Source organism: Nelumbo lutea, chromosome 6 (assembly GCF_056320005.1).
Source record: "Nelumbo lutea isolate HS-2025 chromosome 6, American lotus-T2T, whole genome shotgun sequence".
Lineage (NCBI taxonomy): Eukaryota > Viridiplantae > Streptophyta > Magnoliopsida > Proteales > Nelumbonaceae > Nelumbo > Nelumbo lutea.
The window spans coordinates 65,797,248-65,819,548 of NC_142689.1; the positions used below are offsets into that span (position 1 = coordinate 65,797,248).

The 22,301-nt window shown below is 37.9% G+C and overlaps 1 protein-coding gene across 1 annotated transcript; it reads right to left on the bottom strand.

Annotated features, from left to right (window-relative positions):
• Window positions 1-3,326: 3,326 nt before the first annotated feature.
• On the bottom strand, window positions 3,327-20,719 carry LOC148849319 (la-related protein 1C-like). The gene is made up of 6 exons (XM_088950822.1): window positions 19,971-20,719; window positions 19,220-19,814; window positions 19,001-19,151; window positions 18,797-18,887; window positions 5,649-5,720; window positions 3,327-4,406 (listed from the first exon to the last, which is right to left on the bottom strand). The coding sequence occupies exons 1-6, from the start codon at window positions 20,442-20,444 to the stop codon at window positions 4,110-4,112; spliced, it is 1,680 nt and encodes a 559-aa protein (XP_088806948.1). The 5' UTR covers window positions 20,445-20,719; the 3' UTR covers window positions 3,327-4,109.
• Window positions 20,720-22,301: the final 1,582 nt, after the last annotated feature.

The window sequence follows — 22,301 nt, forward strand, 5'->3', positions numbered from 1 at the left end:
AATACAATATAAATAACAAATTTATAAATAAATAAATAGTATAAATATAAATTATATATAAATAAATATTATATATAGGATTGGATAAGGGTGATCCAAATCCAATTCGATTTTTAATGGGAGAATGACGGTTCAGCCCAAGGTCAGAAATTTTAGGCCCAAAAGTACATTTGGGGTGGGTGCCAGCTCGGAATTGATGCCAATTCACGGGTGGGCATTGGTGTGTGGGGGGTTTGACATTTTGAATGTTTATACCTCTACAGTGGAAATCAGAAATCTGCATTGGGCATGTCCATACTTTTCTGATTTTTAATTGGATATGATTATTCATTACGATCCAAAAATCCAAAATAGGGATATCCAAATCTGACAATATAGGATCAGATTGGATCATGATACAATCCATTTGCACCCCTAGTGGAAAATGGGTTAGTGGGTCAATATGGGTGGGTTGGTACTCAACCCACACCCAACCGAACCCTACCCAACCCACCCATTTGCCACCCCTACACAAGGTATGCTTTCATACAAGGTTCAAAATATCCATACAGCCCGATACGCCGATAGGGGCATATCAGGCTATATCAGCCCTCATTACTCTTTTTTTTTTCTTTGTGAACCTAGTTCAAAGGGGTTACTTTAAGGCCTTTCTACCCCTTAAACCAAGTTAAACCCCGAAACACTCCTTGTAGAGACGTATCAGAAGGCTCCCGATACAAAACGTATCAACCGATACGGTATGATACGTATCAAAATTTCGAACCTTGCTTTCATGTTTTACAAATGCATTTACCATTAAAGATTTTAACAACATTAAAAATGTCGCTCTGATTTTTCGATTTTTTATTTACATTTGAGTTATATTGGAGCATAAATCCATAGAATACACCATAGATTTTGCCAAATATTAACTGCAAATATTTTCTTACCCGCACTCGTGATATGGTGTCATACACCGGAGGCTCTCGAACCAGCCAATTTTTTCTCTAAGGTAAGTGAATCTAACGTGTACCCTCCACCGCTACACCTACCCCAAAGTCCCCCTGTAATATTATGCAATACCAAAAAAAATGTAATGTTAATTAATTAATAACAATATGGATTAATACTTAACTTTGGCCCACTGAGTCAGACAATATCTTATTGGACCAACAGAGGATCCTCTCCTGCTAACCATGGTTAGAGAAGATTGGGACTGAGTAATCTTAACAGCTTCAACAACCATAACAAAGTCTGACTATGCCTGCAGGCTTCTATAATCACCAACACAAAATAGAAAATATCATTCGTTGTATTGTATCCTTAGTAATTGAGCTGGAATTATACAAATTTAAGAAAATTTTGGCTGTCCTACTTCGACAGCCTGAGCAGTAACACAGCTCATCCAACAATGCATCCGGCAATGATATTGTTACATTTTTTTTTCTAGAAATGGAACTCCTGAGTATCATCTATGATCAAGAATAAACTATCAACTTGTTCGTCGGATTTTATTCTCACAAGACTATGCTCACAGCTCCTTATAGTTGTGCATTGGAATATCACAATTAGACTTGTTCATGGGCCGGGCTTCGGGCCAAGTCCCTTCAAAATTTGGCAACAGCCAAGTTCAAGCTCGGTCCATGAACAAGTCTGATCACGATATTTCCAATGCATGGCTGTAAAAGGCTGTGAGAACGTGTGAGAATGGTTTTGTGAAGACAAATCCGAATTCTGAACGTGATCCAACCAGTAAAGTGTCTTCGGAGATTTTTTATCAAATACCGCCCTAAACAGTGGTTGGGGTAGAGGGTTTGGACTTCAAGGAGGACTATATATTCCAACATTTAAGAACTCTTCTCCTTTCCTTCAGTCATTTGGAACTTGTTTAATTTCTAGGGCTTTCAAGCAGCATCCCCACATTGATCCTTCAGATTGGCGAGTAACATCATCGTTCGTCGGCTTGGCTGCCAAGGGCATATTCACCATACTAATATTATTATGTAAGAAACCTGGATTTCCTCAGTCCTCACAGAATGGTTATGGTCCTCAAATCCACATCGCAGCCGTGCATTGGGAGCATCTCCTAATCAATGAAAACATGCAAGTATGGGAGCTGACTTATGTGTCGCTGCAACTTGTGAGGTGGGTGTGCGAAGATTCAATGAGGAAATCCGAATAATACAACACATGTACAGCATTGATGTTTCGAATAATTAGAAAGAAAATGATACATCCCCCCATGGGCGATTCATCAATGTCCCAACATGGCCAAAGGGTTATCTCAAGTCTTCAGTAGAATTCATCCTTCCGGTGGCCATGAGTTTCACAACAATCTCTGACACTGTCCATTGAAAATTCCCAACGAACTTTTAATATGAGCAATTCTGATCTGCCACATGGCTAATGGCTACAAATTTAGCCAAATTGGACCACGAGTGATTTAGCCTATGGATATAAGAGTTGCAATTCGTACTCTGCCTCAAATTTCCGGCTTCCTTCAAAAGCTTAGAAGATGTAGAAGAGAAGCTGCCCATCTCTTGTAATGTGCACATCAGGTGACCGAATTAGCTTATCACAGAACAGAACAAAGTATCATTATAACCACATCGGAAGATGGCTAGAAATTCGGAGCCAGTCTTTAAATGGGTTCCGACTTCCGAACATGTCAACTTCAAGTCGTTTCACTTTCACATCAGATACAATAAGGGTTGCAAGAGGCCGCTCGAACGGTGCGAGCACCTTGCCCTGACAGAAGCCCAACTCTCAAATTACGCATGTAAGAAGTTAGACGACAAGAGAGTAATCAACTTTTAATAAAATCGCATCCATGCTCTATCCGACTATCCCGACGCATAACCCATCCACTAGTACAGTAATGAAATCATATAGTCGACTGGAGATGCTATAGCCGCCGCATATTGGAGACATTTGGTGTTCCCAATAAATGTCCCCAATATGCAGCAGGGCTGCAGGTAGTGTTTTTTTATTGGTAGCAGATCCGAAGACCCACAACAAGGATTCCAGATTTGCTAGAAACAAAGAACGAGGGCCAGCAACACCCAAACAAAAATAAACACATCAGCCATCTGAACCAATATTACAATCCTGTTTCTAGCAGTTCCAACCTCCATATCCGGACAATCTAGTGCTCTATGCATGTCAATACCATCAGAATCCAGGTTTATCCTTCCGTAGGTAAGCATGATAAATCCCCCCCGTGGTTATAAAAAGAATTAATCAAATGGAAATATAGAGAATGATCACAAGGAAAACAATCCCCTCCAAAGTGGGGTTGACTACTCAAGAACCTGCAAATATAGATCACACGCAGAGATATCAAACCATTTAAGAACTGTAATCAGTCTAACCAGTAATTTCTAAGTTCAGACCAATAATATAGATCCAGCCATCCATGTCCAACTCCAATCTAACAGGAAAAAAAGGTTCCCCTTTGCATGTGTTAGGGGTACTTTTATGCAGTAAAATCTTCAACCAGTCTTGAAGAAAAGGTATAAATATATGAATGTAATGCTAAGTACCATGTATGCGTCAGTAGAGGGCAAAAAAATGAAACAAGAGAGGGAGAGTAAGAGAGAGAGAGAGAGAGAGAGAGAGAGAGAGAGAGGCCAATGGGAAATTTAGCAGTAGCAGTAGCATCTGGCAGTGTACCCACCCAACCTTTTCTTCCGAAGGACTAATAAATCCAAATATTTCTCCCGCAAAATGGAATGTAATGCAACCCAAAACTTTCAATAAGATGAGGGCTGGCAAGGGAAATGACCTCAAAATTTGCTCCCCATTCCAAAACCCAATCATGCCACAAGAAACCACCTCAAGAAAAAAACAAAGATACCATTAATCCACACCAAACCAAACTATACATCCCAATAACCTCACAAAGTCACTACTAGCTCATAATTCAGAAACTAAGCTTTTCCTTTCGGTCTCTTTCCTTTTTTAATAATTTCTATTTCTTTTCCCATTTTATTTTCATTTTCTCCTCTTTCCTCTTGAGAGATCTTGCCACTCTGTCATGTCATGGGAGTTTCTGACGCCCATTTTGCATCCCACACACGCTACCTCCCCTCCAAAGAGAAAAAAACAAGTATGCTTCCTCATTATTCTTGCTAGAACTTATCAGAGCTCACTTGAATGGTGATATCACCCGTACCCTTCTCAATGTTTGTCTGTGACTGCATATTCAACTCCCCAGATGATGATCTACTTATGACAGCCTCAGTATGGGACTCTGTCAAATTACTGTGGTTGGTACCCTTCCCGTCATCTAGTCCAATATTCTGGACACGGGTTGCCAGCATATCATAGCTAGGTATACTTGGTGACTGGGAACCTGAGGCAGTGGCAAATTGACCATACGGCAGTGGCCAATTCATCCACTCATTTCGCTTCCTTATTTTATCACCCTGCAAGAGGAAGGAAAAGCAAATTTAAATATATGAATATGAGCAACTAAAGACCTAAAGGGGCATGATTTAACATCTTGCTAGCCAAAAATAACGAATTTTTTATTAATAAAAAAATAGAGTGTTATTACCACACTCTCCATCCTGTAAAACATCATCTTGCACCAAAACAATTCCAAGACAAAATCATGTGGACCAAGGTTTTAAGACCACCCAAATACAATTTATATTACTTTAGGTTTGTTTACACCAACATGATGCAAACATTGGATCATCATCATCTAAGCCTTATCCTTGTTAAATTATGAGCACTTAAAATCCTTTCTTAGTACAACCCTCCTTTTTGGTCTGCCCCTAAACCCTTCTAGCCCCTTCAACTAGTAATAAATTGCTTCTTATAGGTTCTGTAGGTGGTCTTCTATGCATGTGACGAAATCATCGTAGTCTATTTTCTCAGTTTTATCACGTATTGGATCTACTCCTAGGTTCCTTCAAATGACTCTATGTGGTTTCTTGACTGCCCAACACTCTACTCCATATGGCATAACTGCCCTTACAACTGTTTTATATACTTTTCCTGTAGTATCCACCTATCACATAAGACTAATCCTATGGGCAACATTCTCAATCACTGCCTAGTTATGAACAAACCAAGAGGTACCACAAAAGGTCACATTGAGTTAGTTTATGGTCCCCAATCCTAAGTGTACCCTAATTTGCACTCCTATTATTATTAAACTTGCATAGCATATATTGCAAGGTGCCAACCAGCAGGTTTGTAAGGTCTCCTGATGATCATGGCAGAGACTTAGGATTGAATGCTGCCTGCACCTGGGTTGGGGGGTTATGAAAAATAAAACCGCATAGCATATATTATGTTTTAGTCATACTTATTTTCAAACCTCTTGTTTTCAAGGTATTTGTCTAACTTAATTTTGCATTTAATCCTTTATTAGTTTTATCAAATAAAACAATGTCATCAGCAAACAACAAGCACCATGAAACCTCCCGAACATGTAATCAATTCATCTATGGTCGGTACAAATAAAAAGGTTCAAGTGCTGAACCTTCATGTAGACCCATCAATGAGATCATATGATGCAAATTTCTAAAACCAGTAAAACCATTTTTTGAAGACAAATAAAGAACAAATTTGTTTAAGAATAAAACGAAGTACAACATCTTAGGTGACAAGGTGTCACCACCCAAACCAAAACGAAATAACTGTATGCAGAAATGTACCTGTACTTCCACAATGGTAGAACTTCGTACAGCATCCAATATAAATGAGATATTATTTGTCAACTGCTTAACCTGAAAAGAGAAGTCAATTATAAATCTTAAATTATAACTAAAAGAAAGAGAATTGGCATGTGCAAAATGTACAACTTCATGTATGCTAAAAATATCAGTTGTAGAAAGAGCACATTCTGGATTATGTAGAAAATTGAATTCTGCAATTAACTAAAGCTCTAGAGAATCTATTGGGCGCATGACCAAATAATAGAAGACAATGAATGCACAAGTCATATACACTCAGAAATAAAGTACAGATATAAAAATGACCGTTTTGTACATCTGCAAAAACGAGTTCCATACAAAAAATGATCCTATAAATCTACATTCTTTAATCTCAACTCAACTCAGTACCAATCCCAACTATTTGAGGTGAGCTACACGAGCACGGATGATCATGAAAAACTGAGAAACCGAAAAAGCAAACCGAACACGAAAAAACAAACCGAAAAATGCAGATAACTAAACCGATTGGTTTGTTTTTTCTTAAAAAATTGGTTCAGTTTGGTTTCGGTTAACCTATGAGAAAAACCAGCGGTTAACTGAACCATATGGTATATACATAATACTATCAATATATATGTTTTAATAGTAATAATTCATAGATATTATAATTTTCCTATGGCCATATTTCTGAAAAGTGAAAACTTGAGATCCCCACCTGAATTCCATTCGTCCCCCCATGTGATGGCTCCCTATCTCTGAAAAGTGAAAACTTGAAATTCCCACCTCTCACAAATCCAATTCGTCCCCCCATCCATGAAAATTGAAAATCAATATTCCATCATGTTCCCAATCTTTCACACTCAACACTCATTTCAATTGCCATTTCCCAACAAAGAGGATTCAACAGCTGAGAAGCCATAACCATGAGCCCAACTTTATTTTCTGTTCTGTAACAATGAACAGAGGTTTGCATTCTCTTCTCCTCTGAACTCTGTTACGCAAAGATCCACCACAGCACACAGTGCTGGTTGCTGCCTCACTGGTGCGGTGGTGCCAAAATGCTAATCTACCACAGCAGCGCATTACAAAGTGGGTTACTCTCTCAATTTCAGGAAACAATTCCATCCTCCTCTCTCTACTCTAAAAACTTGTTTTGATGCTTTTCTTTTTTTCTCTCTCTCATTGAAAATCTACCATATTTTACTTCTCATTTTTTCATTATCTGCATTCCTTTCTTTTAATTTGAAGAACAAAAATTCTGGACAGAGAAAATTTTAACGAATTATGGTAATAAGAAAAAAATTCAATTCGATGAGGAAACAAGTGTTCATTACAATGAACGGCCTTTCCACAACCGGCAAGATTTCAATCCCAACTCAGCAGCCCAGCCTTTGCGATTGAAAATTACACTAATAAAAAACCGAGAACCCAAAAAGCGGTTAACTGGTTAAGCAGTTAACCATTATCTTCGGTATCTTCGGTTCGGTTTCTGTTCAAATTTTTAGAAAACCAATTGGTCTGGTTCAGTTTCAAAAAAAAAAAATGGCCACAGTTCGGTTAACCAAACCATGAGCACCCCTATACATGAGTCCTGTCCTACTAACTCCATTGTTGTAATACATGATTGTTGGTGGGCCTCTTCTTCTTTGTCATAGATTTATTTCTGTAGTAGGCATGAATTAGCTCTTTCATTTTTTGTCTGTGTCCCTTCACTAATCAAGGGCAGATCGGTCTTTTGTGTATAATTAGCCCCTTAATATAAATACTGTTTTAGGGCTGGCTGAAAACACACTTGCCACCCATGTACAGATTTACTCTCTTCTCTCCTCTCTGTTTTCTGTTTCTTTGGTTCTAAACTCTGTTGCAGGTTTGCAAACATGGTATAAGAGCACTAACAAGACAACTTCTGCAATTTCCAAATTACTACTTCTCCTCTTTCTTCTATCTTCTTCTTTTGTTTCTCTTTGGGAGTACAGCCAATAGCCATTTCACTATTAGAGATCTGTTTAGAACAGAACCAGGAGGACTGAGTAGACAGTCCTAGATTAGTTCTGGAATCAAGTTGCTGGTGCAGCCGATTGCAGTAAAAAGGTTTCCTCAAGTTTCTAGGTGGTACAGGTGGTCTGAGAAGAGTGTTTAAGCTGGTTTTTTGTTGCTGGGAATGATCATTTTAGCTTCGGGCTTCTTCAGCAGTTTACAAGTTGATTCTGGTGTAACAGCAGCAGTTGGTGAGTTTCTAGAACAGAAGTATCATTGGCTTCAGGAGAAGTGTCTTCTAAGGACAACTGACCTGTTGGGAGGACTTCCAAACTTGATAGCCCACTCTGCACAGATTACATATAACCAGTGTGCTACTAGATGAGTACAATTTCAGAGAATGGTCAATCTTAGCCAAGTTGTTCATCACTTCACGGGATCTCATGGGGTATATTAATGAGAAAAAATAAGGAACCTAAGGAGGAATATGATGAATATTCAACCTGGTATACGAAAAATGTTATTTTGTCAATAACAGGAACATTTCATTAATATAAGAGGTAAAGTACAAGTGTACAACAGGGGGGAGATAAACTATCTTAACTCCCCATGGGTGCAGAAAAAACATTTAAAAGAAAGAAAATACAGTTACAAATAAGCCCAGAAAATAGAATCCCAATGCACCCCTTGCCTAGCTAGTCCATCAGCAAAGGAATTTGCACTTCTCTTTACCCAAATACATTTTACATCAATGTCCTTTGTCAACCACTTAAACCCTCTTCTCATTGCTGTAATACCAGAGCTGATCTTGTATGGGTTTGGTTCCGTTTACGTTTTTTCATTCAATGTTTGTACTTTATTTGCTAAAACCGAGAAAGGTAATAATTACAACCATTACTAGGCACCACTACGCACCACACCAGCATAACAGTGAAAAAGTGCCTAACCGTTGGGGGAAGCTTTAAAAAATTTCCCCAAACGGTAGGCGTGCACAGAAACCAAAGTCACCTTTTGCTATTCTCGATGCATACGGAAGAGCATGAGAGGTTAACTGCTGAAGTGGCACCTATGTGGCAGCGTTTATTGAATAAACGCCCATGGTTCCAAAAACCCTCCTTGTCTTCCTTTATAACCAGCCCATTACTATCTCAGAATCTCCTGTGACCAGTTCAGGTCCCTAGCTCTTTTTACCCCTTCCAAAGCCATTACACCTCAGTCCTAAGGGAGTCTCACACTCCAATTGGACCACAAAACATGGCTATTACATTCCCTTGCTCATTCCTTAGAACTCCCCCAATGCCAAAAGGCCCTAGATTTCCCAAACTGCTACCATCAAAATTCAGCTTGATGAAGCCAAGAGGGGGAGGATTCCATAAGGGACTCGAGGTCATCTTAACAGAGACTGAATTCACAATTTCCTTCCAGTTTCTTAGCAAATCATCCACTGAGAAGTCTGCAAACAACTCTAAAGATTTCAACCAATGCATTGCCTTTACGTGGATAATTTCCATCACATTATCTAAACTTCTCTCTTTCTCAGAAAATGTTCCTGAATTTCTTTCCTCCCATATAGACCAGCAAACAGCAGCCCTAACACATCTCCACATAATCCTTCCTCTTTTCGTTTTCCAGCAGAAGGAAGAAGAGGCAAATAAGCTTTGCACATTCAGATGGGGATTCCATCTGCACCCAAACAAAAAAGTAAACCATTCCCAAATACCTTTTGCAAATTGGCAGGAAATTAATAAGTGGAAAACAAACTCATCCAGTGTTTTAAAAGCGCAAGGCGCAAAAAAGGCGCAGGGGCCAATCATAGTTTTCAAGGCGGCAAGGCAAGGCTAGGCAACAGGGGGGCACCTTGTCGCCTAGGCGATGGATTTTTTTAAGTAAAAACATATACCCTAGGATAGTTCCCTAGGTTCCATAATCATATTTCCTCAACAAATATCCATATTTTTCATAAGAAAATCAACATATTCCAACATATTCATGAGAAGAAAAAGAAAGAAAAGAAAATTCAAAAAATATAGGGGCTGAACCCCTATTTCTGTTATAGGAAAAGAAGAAAACAAAAGGTGGAAGAAAAAGAAGAAGAAATTAGTATATACACACAAGGTTCAAAGTATCGACACAGGGTATCGGCCTGTATCGGTGCTTTTTTTTATGTTTTATGTTTCCTTTCTTATTATTAATAAATTTTTTTCTCAGTTATAAAAAAAAAAGTAACAGTTGGTGAATAAGCATTGACTAGTCGAGCAACAAAAAATACAAAAGTTTTAAATTTAAGATGGTAATGCAATCTCATATAGAATTTGAGAAAGACCATAAATGTGCAAGAAAATATGTATATAAGATAATTAGTATACAGTCACTATGTTGCAAATATAAAAGGAATGCTGGATAGGCTGAGACAGAGAGCAATGATCTTTGTTGTTTCTTTACAGAAAGAGAAAGACATAGCTTAGCTATCAATGCACAACCTAGGTAACAAGGCATTTTCTACAGAGAACATTTATCATGTCTTATTTTTCTTTTTCTTTTTTTTGTTTTGTTTTTTTGAAGAAACCTAGGTGTTGCACATACTTGATAAGGGATAAGGCAGGCACCTTATCATAAGCTGTTGGAAGTTGGAACTGCAAATGAATTGATGGAATAGGATGTGCCTAAATCCAATTTTTTATTTGTTAATATTCAGGTTTGAATTAATTTTTATCTGTTGGATTCAGATTGGACTTGAATCGAAATCAGGCATTGAATACCCATTGAACATGAACTCCCATATTACTAGTTAACCATTTCACTTTTTTGAGGTCTCTATAGCCCCAAACGACAGAATCCAGGTTCAATAGCCACCGTACTACCACCTGACAGTCACCTTCAATTAGAAGATGTTCCCCCCAAGCTGGGCCCATCAAAGTTCAGCTTAATGACACCCTCCGGAGGAGGCTCCCATTCTAGCATACTTCTATTCTTCCTAGTAGAGGTATTAGCCACTGCTATCCAATTTCTCCAAAGATCATCAAAGGAATAGCCAGTAAATAGGTTTAAAATGGATTGCTCTTATTAAAATACAACCCTTCACTTCAGAGAAACTTCTTTCCTTTTCCAATAAAATTCTGGGCATTCTTTTCTCCCCAAAATAGTCCACAAGAGAGCTGCTCTTTCTCCTTCAAATTATCCCTACAATAATACTCTTTTCCATGTTGAAATTCAGGGTAGGAAGTTGTTCAAAACACCGCGTTGAATCATGGAGATTCTATACTCCCTATTCCTCTCAACCTTCACAGAAAATTATTCAAACCATCAACAAATTAGGAATGCAAAATCACTATTTGGATTTCTTTTAGTACTTTTTTTCAATACAACTAATACAAATTTGAAAATATAGGACATGACAGTATGGACCGTATTCAACAAGGTCTTATTTTTCAAAAACCATTGCCTAATTGGTGCCTAGGCTCCTGCCTAAGCGCATAGATGACAAGGTGGTACCTTGTCACTTAGTCTAGCTTTGCCACCTTAACAACCATATGAGAAAGAAAGACCTTGGCATCCCCTTGTTTATGGCAACTATATACACTAGGACACCATTGATTGTAAGAGGAATCTACTTGTCAAAAAAATGTAACAGAAATCTAGAACTTTGCTATTTCTATTCTGTTTTAGGCCTTCTCTCTATGTAATATACCCTTACCCAACCACATGTCATTTTAGATAGTTAAATCAACTGTCTACAAATAACAATATGAAAGTATGCAGAATACTATTTAAAGAGTCCTACGAGAAAAAATAACATTTTTATGGATAACTAAACATTTTCCTTCTCTCTATTCCCTTTCTCTCTACAAGGAATAAGCTATTTCTCACTTTCTTCCAACACCTGTTTTTCCATCCTCTCTGAATTGAGACTTTGGGTTTTGTAGGGGCTTGAGGGATCATGAACTCTCTTGTGTTTCAGACCTTTTGTCACTACTTGAAGGTGTTTTCTGGACCCCCTCAGATCTGATTTGAGATTATGGTCCCCTAATCCAAAAGGTTACTTCATGTGCACCTCCTTTTAAGTCCCTTTGTTCTTCCCCGAGACAGTTGGGTTTTCCAGCCAAGGAGATCTGGTCTGGATTTGTACCTCCTAAAATCATTATTTTCTGCTGGGAGGTGTTCTATAGGAAGACCAACACCTTGGACTGCTTGCAGAAGAGAAGGCCTTCCATGTGCTTGTCTCCTAACTAGTGTGTATTTTGCAGGGCTAATGGTGAGGATTGCTCCCACTTGCTTTTAACCTAGTTTTTTTCTGCTGAAATTTGGGGTTGGATCTTTGCCTTGTTTGGGTGCAGGTGGAATTTGACTACAGTTGTAGATCAGCTCTTTGACCCCTCTTTTGTGTGGCCCACAAAAGAGGGGTCAGAGCTACTGCTTTGTGGACAATTTGGGAAGAAAAAAATGCAAGGCTACTCCAAGGAGAGAAATATTTAGACTCAAAAATTGTATTTTGACTAGAGCAATCCACTGGTTGAGATCTTTGGACTCCTTTCACACATTCTCTTTTGATGACATTTGGAGGAACTGAATAGATGTGGCTAGTAACCGTACTAGGAAGAACAGGATACCATCCGTGTGGGTGCCTCCTTCCGAAGGTTGGATGAAGTTGAATTTTGATGGTAGCAGCCAAAGCAACCCAGGTCCTTCAGGGATAGGAGGGGTGCTGAGAGATAAAAACAGCAATATTTTAGCCTTGTTCTCAGACCCCGTGGGTATAGGAGATTCTAACAGAGCTGAGCTTCTAGCGGCTGTACAAGGTATTCAGATTGCAGACCAGTTAGGAGTTCAGAATCTGCTTATTGAAGGAGATTCCAAAGTTGTTGTGAGTTGACTAACAAATCCAGGTTCAGTTATTTGGTGCTATAGGGACCTTCTGAGGAAAGTTAATTGGTTTTCAAGGAACATGATCGTTACTTCACAGTGGGTGGGTAGAACAGCTAATACCATAGCACATGAGTTAGCTGAGCAGGGGGGCTCAAGGGAACAATTATTTTGGGCAGCTCTGTAAATTTTTGTTTTCTAGTCTGATGTAATATAATGTTGTTGTTTACTTGTTTAGGAGAGGTACCAGCTCATGCCTCTCCTTGGGTAGCCTGTATTGTCTCATCATCTTGATCTTTCTCTAATAAAACCTTGCTCATTTATCATAAAAAAAAGTGTAGAAGAATTCAGTATATAGAATGTGTAAAAACCTAGAACATAGGCCAAACCACGCTACCTCAATCCATTCCCTTCTCACTTTATTATTACATTCAGTGTTTTAAAAGCGCAAGGTGAGGCGCACACCTTTTTAAGAAAGGCGCAAAATTACAAAAAAAAAGCTAAAAAATAAAAAAAATCAGAAAATTCCAGAAAAATGCCAATTTTTTTTAAATGCAAAAAATATTAAAAATATTAAACATAATGTTAATAGAAATATAAACTTAAATTTTAAAAACCTATTATCTAAAATTAAAATACATAAACATAACATGCAAAGTGTATCCAAATGAAAATTTAAAAATAAAAGGCGTTAGACTTGAGGGGTGTGGTCGGGGGTCTGGGGGCAGAGCCCCTGGCCCAGCCGTTAGACTAAAAAAAAAAGCAAAAAGCGCAAAATTTTAAAAAGGCGCACACCTGGGCTGAGGCACAAGGCACATCAGGTGCACGCCTAGGCGCACCAGGTGCGCGCCTTTTGAAAGAGGTGCGCCTAGGACCTGGGCGAGGCGCATACCACAAAATGTGCCTCACCTGTGCGCCTAGCCACACCTCAGGCTTGCCTTTTAAATACATTACAATTGATTGTCACTCAGCTGCCCCAAAATAGCTGAGGTCTGTTAACCGCTTGTCTAGATAATGCTTTAGCCATAAAATTAGCTTTAAAATGACATTGTGGTCAAATATTGATAAAAAAAGACATTGTGGTCAAATAGGAAAGTAGTTGTTAGTTGACTGTTAGTGATTCATTGATTTATTTACAATTTTCATTCATATTTCCAAAGGGGTGATAATTCTTAGCCCAGTCCAGTCCAACCAACAAAATTCCAGGCTTGGGCCTAGGTTTTGTGTTCAGGCCCAACCCAGTCTAGAATTATCCTGTTAGGCACAGAAGTCTTATTGTGTTCAGTCTAGTTTTGGATGCTTAGCATGTTCGCATATAATTAGTTCTTTTTTCATTTTCTAATAAAAGTTTATCTTGAGATCATCTAAGCCTTGTCCTCACTATATGGGGTCAGCAGTCAGCTACATGAATCCAGTTTCTCCAATCCATTCTGTTCAGTACCATATCCATCACCAAATTATGGGTGCTTAAATCAATTCTTACTACTTCCACCCAAGTCCTTTTTGGTCTGCTCCTGGTTCTTCTAGCCTCTTCAACTCGTAAGAGATCACTTCTTCTAACAGGTGTCATACTTGTCATGTAAACACATTAATGTACTAGTCTCTATAACATGAAAATTCAAGGTCAGGTTACATAGAACAATAGCACCACAAGAAAATTTGTGTTAAGATCCATATATGTGTTAGACACCATGTGTTTATGTCTAACATTGGGTTACATGGCACACTATACTAACAGAAAACAGGTTTGAAATGTCAATATTTTTGCTGCTAGCATGAATCAGACAGAAATTTTGAAAAAACAAAAAGCAAAAGTACAGCAGAATGTTATTTCTTCATTTCAATTGATATAATTTAATCACATTTCTGCAGCTCTACATTAATACAATAACTCTCACTATAGAAATTTTTCATCTTGATATTCAAAAGGTCAATTCTTCACACTATACCTGCCAACAACCCCCAAAGCTCCAAATCACACACAAGTTACAATGGTTTAGTTTGGGGATGAGGAAGAAGGCACTGGTAACAATATATATATATATATATATATATATATATATATATATATATATATATATATATATATATATATATATATATATATAGTTCATCAATTAAAATAAAAGGCATGGTCATACAAGCTGTAAACAAAAGAGAGCAGCAATCCCTAAAGATGAAATAAGAACTTTTTATTTCCCTTGCAGAGTCAAACACTATCTCACAAAATATAACACAATACTCAATAGATACTCCAAAAATCCCATGGAAACAGCATAAGATGAAAGAAACACAGTGATCTAATACAGATTACTAAAGGGGTTTACTTTAGACGAAAAGATTAGCACATTTATTCTCAGCAAAAAATAAAAAACAAATAAAGAATAAAAAGCAATGATGAAAACAACTGCAGGAAACTAACTAATACTGAAAATCAATGAAAAATAACATGGAAAATTATTCTAATAAAATAAACAGAAGTAACATATTTGGAGGGGGAAAACAAAAATTGCCTGTAAACCACACTCCCTCCTGATATTTACAGAGTAAATAACTTGCCTCTCTAAGCAACCATAAGAACTCTACTCAAGATACCTAACCTCGTAAAAAGTAGAACCAGTATGTACTAGTGATTTGAAACCAAGTTTTATCAACAAAATCAACTAAAATGACTTCTGTGACACTTGAGCTTACAGCCCTTTTAGTCAAAATATAAATTATATAATATTCAAATCCAATTCACTAAAACATAATGCACTTAATAAAAATGTACTCAAATAGTAAAAAAATTGCCAAATCAGATCTCAAATGAAACAGATATAGGTGGAGAGTGCCAACAAACAGGTCTACCATCTGAGATCCATACAAAGCTCAATCAGATCAAATCCAAATAACATCTGTTTATTGACTGCCCGATATAGGAACAACAAATGTAAAGTATACTTCTGCCTTCTCGAATCCCAAGCATAAGGTTCTCTAGTTCATATAACATCAAATTACACCATGTAGAAAATTCAACGACAATACATGATTCAACTTGGTTTTCGTTAACACCTCAATATTTAATTTTTAATCAGTAACAAGATGGAAGAATTTTTAATCAGTATCAAGATGGACCTGGACTCAGTTGTCTGGTGCTTCAGAGAACTCAAAAAAGAAAGTCAAGTGGTTAACAAGAAACCTAAATGTAAGATGCAATTGGGTTTGTAGGTTTTTTTTTTTTTGATAAATGTAAGTGCAATTGGGTTTGTAGGTTGGCAAACAAAATAGTTGATTCTCTTGCTAAACAAGGGGTTAATAGGGAAAACTTATTTTCAGCTGTAATGTAATTTTTTTATCAATAACACAATTCATTATATAATCTTAATAAAATTACAAAGAGGAAGACAAACTTTCTTATTTTGAGCTGTTTTGTAATTGCTATATTTTGTATTTTTTTCCTTCTTAGCTGGTTTTAGCCTCCATCAAGAGTGAGGTCGCACCTCGCACCTCCCTCAAGGATGCTTGTAACAGTTTTATATTCTGATTAATGAATAAATATTTCAATTATCAAAAAAGAAGAACAAGATGGAAGCATTTTCCTAGAATAAAGCAAGGTTCAGACTATCAACACACCTCAATACAGCGAAAGGGGTGTATCGGTACTTTTGTACCACAAGCTTCTTTTTTTTTTTACAAAAATAGGCTTGAGGGGCACCTTTAAGCATGGATTAACATATAAAAAAAAAAGAGTTTGACGATTAACCATATAATTGGTGTATCGGCACCCTGCCGATATGATACAAATACACCCGATATGGGGTGTATTGTGTCGATACTTTGAACCTTGGAATAAAGCATTTGGATGTGAGATAGAGAACTAAAAGCAGCAAATAAGCATGGTCACAAAGAGGCTGTCTATTTAAAAAGGTTTTAATATGTGACTACCCCCGGCAAGCCCATCCCCCCCCAATATAAAGGATCCTCTTCATCCACTCCCCAAGCTAAAGCATATTTTATTTGATTGATCATTGATCAACCAGGAATTAATAGCTCAAACAATTAGACCAATTATAAAATAAAATCAAAATAGTAACAAAGACTAGCAATGTAGTCAAGGCAGAGAGGTGATGCTTACTTGCTTAGCATTTTGGCCTGGCAAGGCATTTGACAACAAGACAAGTATATGCTAATTATAAACAACTAAACCAGAAATCAGTAAATGATTTAGCAACAATTTACACCTGATTTTCAAAAGAAATGACAAGATTTTTGAATGATCCCCTGCTTCAACATCAAGTACAGATTGCACATAGGGATTGAAAGCCTTAACTTTTGTTTCTATATACACTGACAATAACCCAAAATGGGTTATGAACACTTCGGATCAATATATAAAAGGGGACATAATCATTAATCATTTATTTCCCCCCCAAGGTTCAAAGTATCAACACGATAAACCTCATATCATCTGTATCGTATCACATCGGCAGGGTGCCGATATGCCATTTTTAATGCTAATCCTCAAACTCTTTTTTATATGGTAATCCATGCTCAAAGGTACCCCTCAAGCCTATTTTTGAATAAACCATTAAAAAAAATAAATAAATAAGAAGCATGCAGTACAAAGTACCGATACACCCCTTCTGCCATACTGGGGTGTATTGCCATTGCCACTTTGAACCTTGCCCTCAACTAAGATGTTTATATGCAATCCTGCCTATCCATATCTGGTTGCCTACGCAATAGGCCTTCAAATTATCAAGGTAAGCAGGACGCAATAGAGAAAAGCAAAGCATGTATTCTGAGAGAGTCTTCCTCCAATATGGTTTAAAGTTTTATCAAGGGATTTATTACAAATTTATGAGCTACATAAATCACAGTGGTTCACCATCTCAGTAGTTCATAGTTATTACAATTAGAAGCACTAGGGTGGTCCAAAGGAAAGAGGAGTGCAATTGAGAGAATGATTTAAGGGTTCTCAACTGGAGTGAACTAGTTAAGCACATTCTACCAACAAGTGAAGCAACTACTTTCTCCTTTTACATTGTTGCAGAGCCCCAAAGAAACAGCTCTTCTTTCCTAATAAGGAATAGTAGAGGCTAAAGAATATCCTAATGCTGCATTAAAGACAACAATCCGTGCTATCTTAGGAAATATGGAAGAAAAGGGTCCACTACAGCACACAAGAAAGCATGTTGAGATTTACGATAGCAAGAAAGTTGGTAGACATTATAATATATGCTGGTATTTGCTAATATCAATAACTTTCCAACATGACATTCAAATTGAAGCACCAGTGCTGAAGTCACTGAGAGCACAGTCAGTATGAATAATGCAATGGACTGCATATCACATGTTAGACAATAGGATGTAAAGAAGTGTTAGTGCTGGAGTTCTAAATATCATCAAAATCTGCATGAAACTTTAATGTCAAACTGAGGTATTAAAACATTATATAGGAATCATTGGAAAAGCATGTCAGCAGAAATATCACATTTAGGGCCTCCTTTATCTTTTCTGTCCAGCTTCATCCAAAATATCTATTTTGACAAAAGGTGCAGTTTCCTGATTTCTTGATAGAGTGCAGACAACTTATAGTCGACCACCTTATTACAAATAAATGGTTCTTTGCACGTCTGTATTTTCTGTGCTGCTGCTATGCCAGCAGAGAAATAAGACCTATTTCTTTGCATTATAGATTCTGTAGAATTTTCAATACAATCAAATCGAGTACTTACCCCATACCAATTTCGCTGGTTTGGGCATAGGGACAGAGGCAGCCAACACTTGGAGTGAATTTCATTGATGGGGGGGGGGACCCTAATTTTGTTTTTGGTATGTAAATGAGTTACTGAATACTTGAAATTTTAAGATCAAGTGTTGTATTTCTATTAGTAGGCCAATCAGTTTAGGTCGTTGTTACATTATTGGCCCTCATTCCAAAAAGAGGGCAAACAAATTAAATAGAAAGAAGATACTCCAATGCAATATTGTAACTACTAATATATATTTCCATATCACACTTGTACTCACAAATTACCATTGTATTTTTTATTTTATTTTACTTTCTCTTTTCTCGAAGATGATGTATTGTATGATATTTGTATTAATGAAGTTTACCATTACACTTTCTGGTACACCATTTAGCCTCAGATCAAGAGAGTGGAGGAGAACAAAGAAAAGGAGAAGAAGAACATGATGGTGATGAGAAAAATGATATATGTTGATTTCTCATAAAGTAGCAATGCAAAAGGAACCAGTACCATGTTTACAAGACTATTCATAAATAATTCGTCAAACACCCCCTCAATTAACCCAAAACAACTCACTCGGTTGAAGGTGGAAATCAACGAGGCAGAAACCCATCCCTGTTCATCCATGTTCTGCCGCAAAAATATGTCTTTACATAAATTTTCCGGACTGCAAAAATAAAACAACCAAGTGCTGCATAAGCCATTTAAGTTCCCAGAATAGATAAAACACATCAATTAGCAAATATTTAGTTCTTTACCCATTCAGAATAAACCAAGTACCTGAAATAATAATCTATCTGTCTCACTAGCATAGCACGCAATTGAGGATCCGGAGCAGGAAAAAACATAGCATGAGGAGGTGGTGGATGAATAAATGGCATACCCGGCATACCCGGCGAAGCAGGAACAAAAAATACCGGAGATGTCATATCTGAAATTAACCAAGATATTAGTGAAAAATCCACAAACACTTAAAATTCCACCATAAGTATAACTTACCAGGGAAACCCATCGGGCCCCCAAACTGTTGCACAGGCGGAGGACTAATGAATGTGGTAGAATTAGGCGGCGGTGGAGGCCTTATAAAGCCTCTCGGTATGACTCTCTGCTGCTGCATGTGGACGTCCCTACTGTTAAAACTCCAATGAGAATGAGAATTCCATTCATAGTTCCCCCGATCTGGATCGCGTCTACCCCCATAATTGTTATGGTGAGGACCATCTCCACGAGGATTCGACCCACCGTTTCCCCTCCTGAACGAATTACGCTGCTGAGGCTGATCGTTCCCACCGTGGGACTGTGAGACAAACCCTCCCCTTGGTCCAGTTTCCCAGTTGTTGCTCTTGTGTCCATGGTCTTTTGGAGCAGATTCCGGAACCACAGGTGCTGGTTTTCCGGACTTATTGTTATTAGGGGTTTCCATTACTGGAGGTGGCAGTGGTGGCGGTGGCTGAGTGATGCCATTTGCGGGTCCGCTCCCACCACCGCCACGCTTCATGGATTTCTGGCGGACGGGGAATGCGTGGTTTGGAATTGAATTAGCGTTTGTGTTATTAGTAGATTGTTTTTGTGGCGAAGATGCAATAACAGGCCCCTAAAACAAAAATTCAATAGCGTTCATGCAGATGAAATCATTTAAGTAACTTATAAACGAGAAAAAAAAAATAACAAAATAACAACAAAGCATGTTGAAAACAGATAAGCCTACATACATGTATATGTTTCGAAGTTACAAAATTGAGAACCAAACCTGAGGGATTGAAATGGATCCATCAGATAGACCTTTCAATGAATCGGTTGATGACTTCGGCAAAGACTTAGTGGACTCAGAGAGTGCTGGCCAAGAGACAGCCCCCATGACAGGGCCGAGCTCGACAACGCCATTAGAAGGCTTGTTCCAAGCCGGCTTCTTTGCGCGAGCGACATTGCTAGTTTCATTATCAATCTCCAGCTGACCCTCTGATGCAGAATTATCTGGGGATGATGATGACGTTTTCACGGGAGAATATTCAGAATCGGGAATTTGATCTTGAAGAGCCGTTGCTGGGGATGAAGATGGAGAAGAAGGACCAGCAGGCACTGCTTCTGTATCACCTCGAACTATATGCGCCCATGGAGATGATAGATTCTTCCGACGCAATTGGTGACTGGTGATACCCTCATCAGAGAAACCAGAGGAACGAGTAGTGTGATTGTTGGAGGTAGAATCGGCAGTGGCAGCCATGGAAATAAGGGTTTTTTAAGTTCTCAAAAATGCTAGGATTGATTGATAGATAATCGACCAAAACAATATTGATTTAAAAAAAGAGTATAAATTAAAGAGACGAAATGAGAATGGAGAGAGGGATTAAAGTTCCAAAGATTGATGGATCTTCAAAGATCCAGTCTCGTCTCGAAACAAGGGCAGCGAGCGGCCGATCTCTCTCTCTCCTATTCCCCTCTTTTGCTTTGCTCGCAGGCGGCCGATGATACCATGTTTTTGTTACGCGGCCTTTCTTTTCTGGAAATACGCTTACTCTTTAACCATTTTTACGATTTTAACCTTGTATTTCTGATGATGTTTCTTTTCCTTTGTTTTTTCATGATTATTCTACTCAAGAAAAAAAGATCAAACAAAAAGCAAAAATTAAAAATTTGTAGGAAATTTTCCAATTAGAACCCTATATTTGGGCATAGTGCCAGTTCCGAATTTTAAGACGTGACAATTTATTATTTGAAATTTTAAAATGTGTCAATCCGGTTATTATGGTTAATTAGCTCGTTAATCAACTGTTAATTGGCATTTGAAAAGACACAAATATATTTTAAATATCATCTAATTTTTTTTATCAACCATCCAAAAGTCAATAAAAAACCAAGAGTCTCAAATCCTTGCATCTCTATTCATGAAAGTTAGGGTCACCATAATGTCCATTAAGACATGACTCCAACTTTCTTAAATAAAAGAGGCAAAGATTTGGGACTATTCATTTTTTTGTCAATGTTTGGATGATTGATAAAAAATTAGATAACACTTGAAGAGCATTTGTGTCTTTTCAAATGCCACTTAACAATTGTTTAAACGGTTGGTTAACGGTAGGTAATAGATAGGCACATTTTGAAAGTTTGGTTATTAAATTGTCACGTTTTGAAGTTCAGAGAATAAAGTGGCACTAAGCCCAAAGTATAGGGTACTAATCAGAAACTTTCCGACTCTTTGCTTATTGCTCATTGATGGTGTCTTAATTAAGGTGATGAGAGTCTAATAACCTACAAAAGTCAAAGTCAAAAGCTCTAAGTAGTTCTCTAGGGAGGAACACTCTGATGCTCAAGTTAGTGAGGTAGAGAGGAGGTTATCTAGGCCAAGCAACTGAGGACGAGTTGGTCTCAACCGAGCAAAACTAAAGAGAAAGAGAATGGGAGGGTTAGAATGCTGAGAGTGGAAATAGAGAATATCTCATGCAGCGTGCCCTTAAATATCCATAGGGGGTTCCATGGTTCTCCTCACTTTTCAGGACACGTGGCATGCACTAGGGGTGCCCTTGGCCAAGATTCTAGGCCGGGCTCTACACACCTTGTCATGGAAGGCCATGTAGAGCCCATCATTTGCCACATGCCCCTCTTAGTCCAAGGTTCTCGATATACATCATTGTTGTTGCCTTTGTTGTACAAGGGCACTTTGTGTCGCCAATCTAGCCAAACATGTGGCCAGGTCTTCAGCCATGCCAACCTCCACATGCCAGTTCAATAGGGGTGAAATACACCCCCACCACTCATAATTATGCTCGGCATGGAAAGAGTACAAATACAAATATGTACAGTGCAAAAAATTTATATATTGCATTTCTAAACCTTGTATTTTCACACAAAATGGCAATCAATTAATTGGCAAGGTTTCCTCTTGGTTGTGGTAGAGACTAAGAATCAAATCCTGCTCGCACCTGAGTTGGGGGGGTTATGATTGCAACATTGTATATTGTATTATGAAGAGTGCAGATACCTATATATTCAGTGCAAATACAATGTTTAGAATACAAATATGGACCATATACAAGATTTTTTACTGAAATATAACAAACAAAGTTTTACTGAAATATAAGAG

Coding starts and splice junctions, on each gene's coding strand:
- LOC148849319 (XM_088950822.1), bottom strand. CDS start 20,444: ATGGCTGCCACTGCCGATTCTACCTCCAACAATCACACTACTCGTTCC. Junction 18,888..19,000: donor CAGATAGATTATTATTTCAG/GTACTTGGTTTA, acceptor TTATTTTTGCAG/TCCGGAAAATTTATGTAAAG. Junction 4,407..5,648: donor CTACCATTGTGGAAGTACAG/GTACATTTCTGC, acceptor TTCCTCTTGCAG/GGTGATAAAATAAGGAAGCG.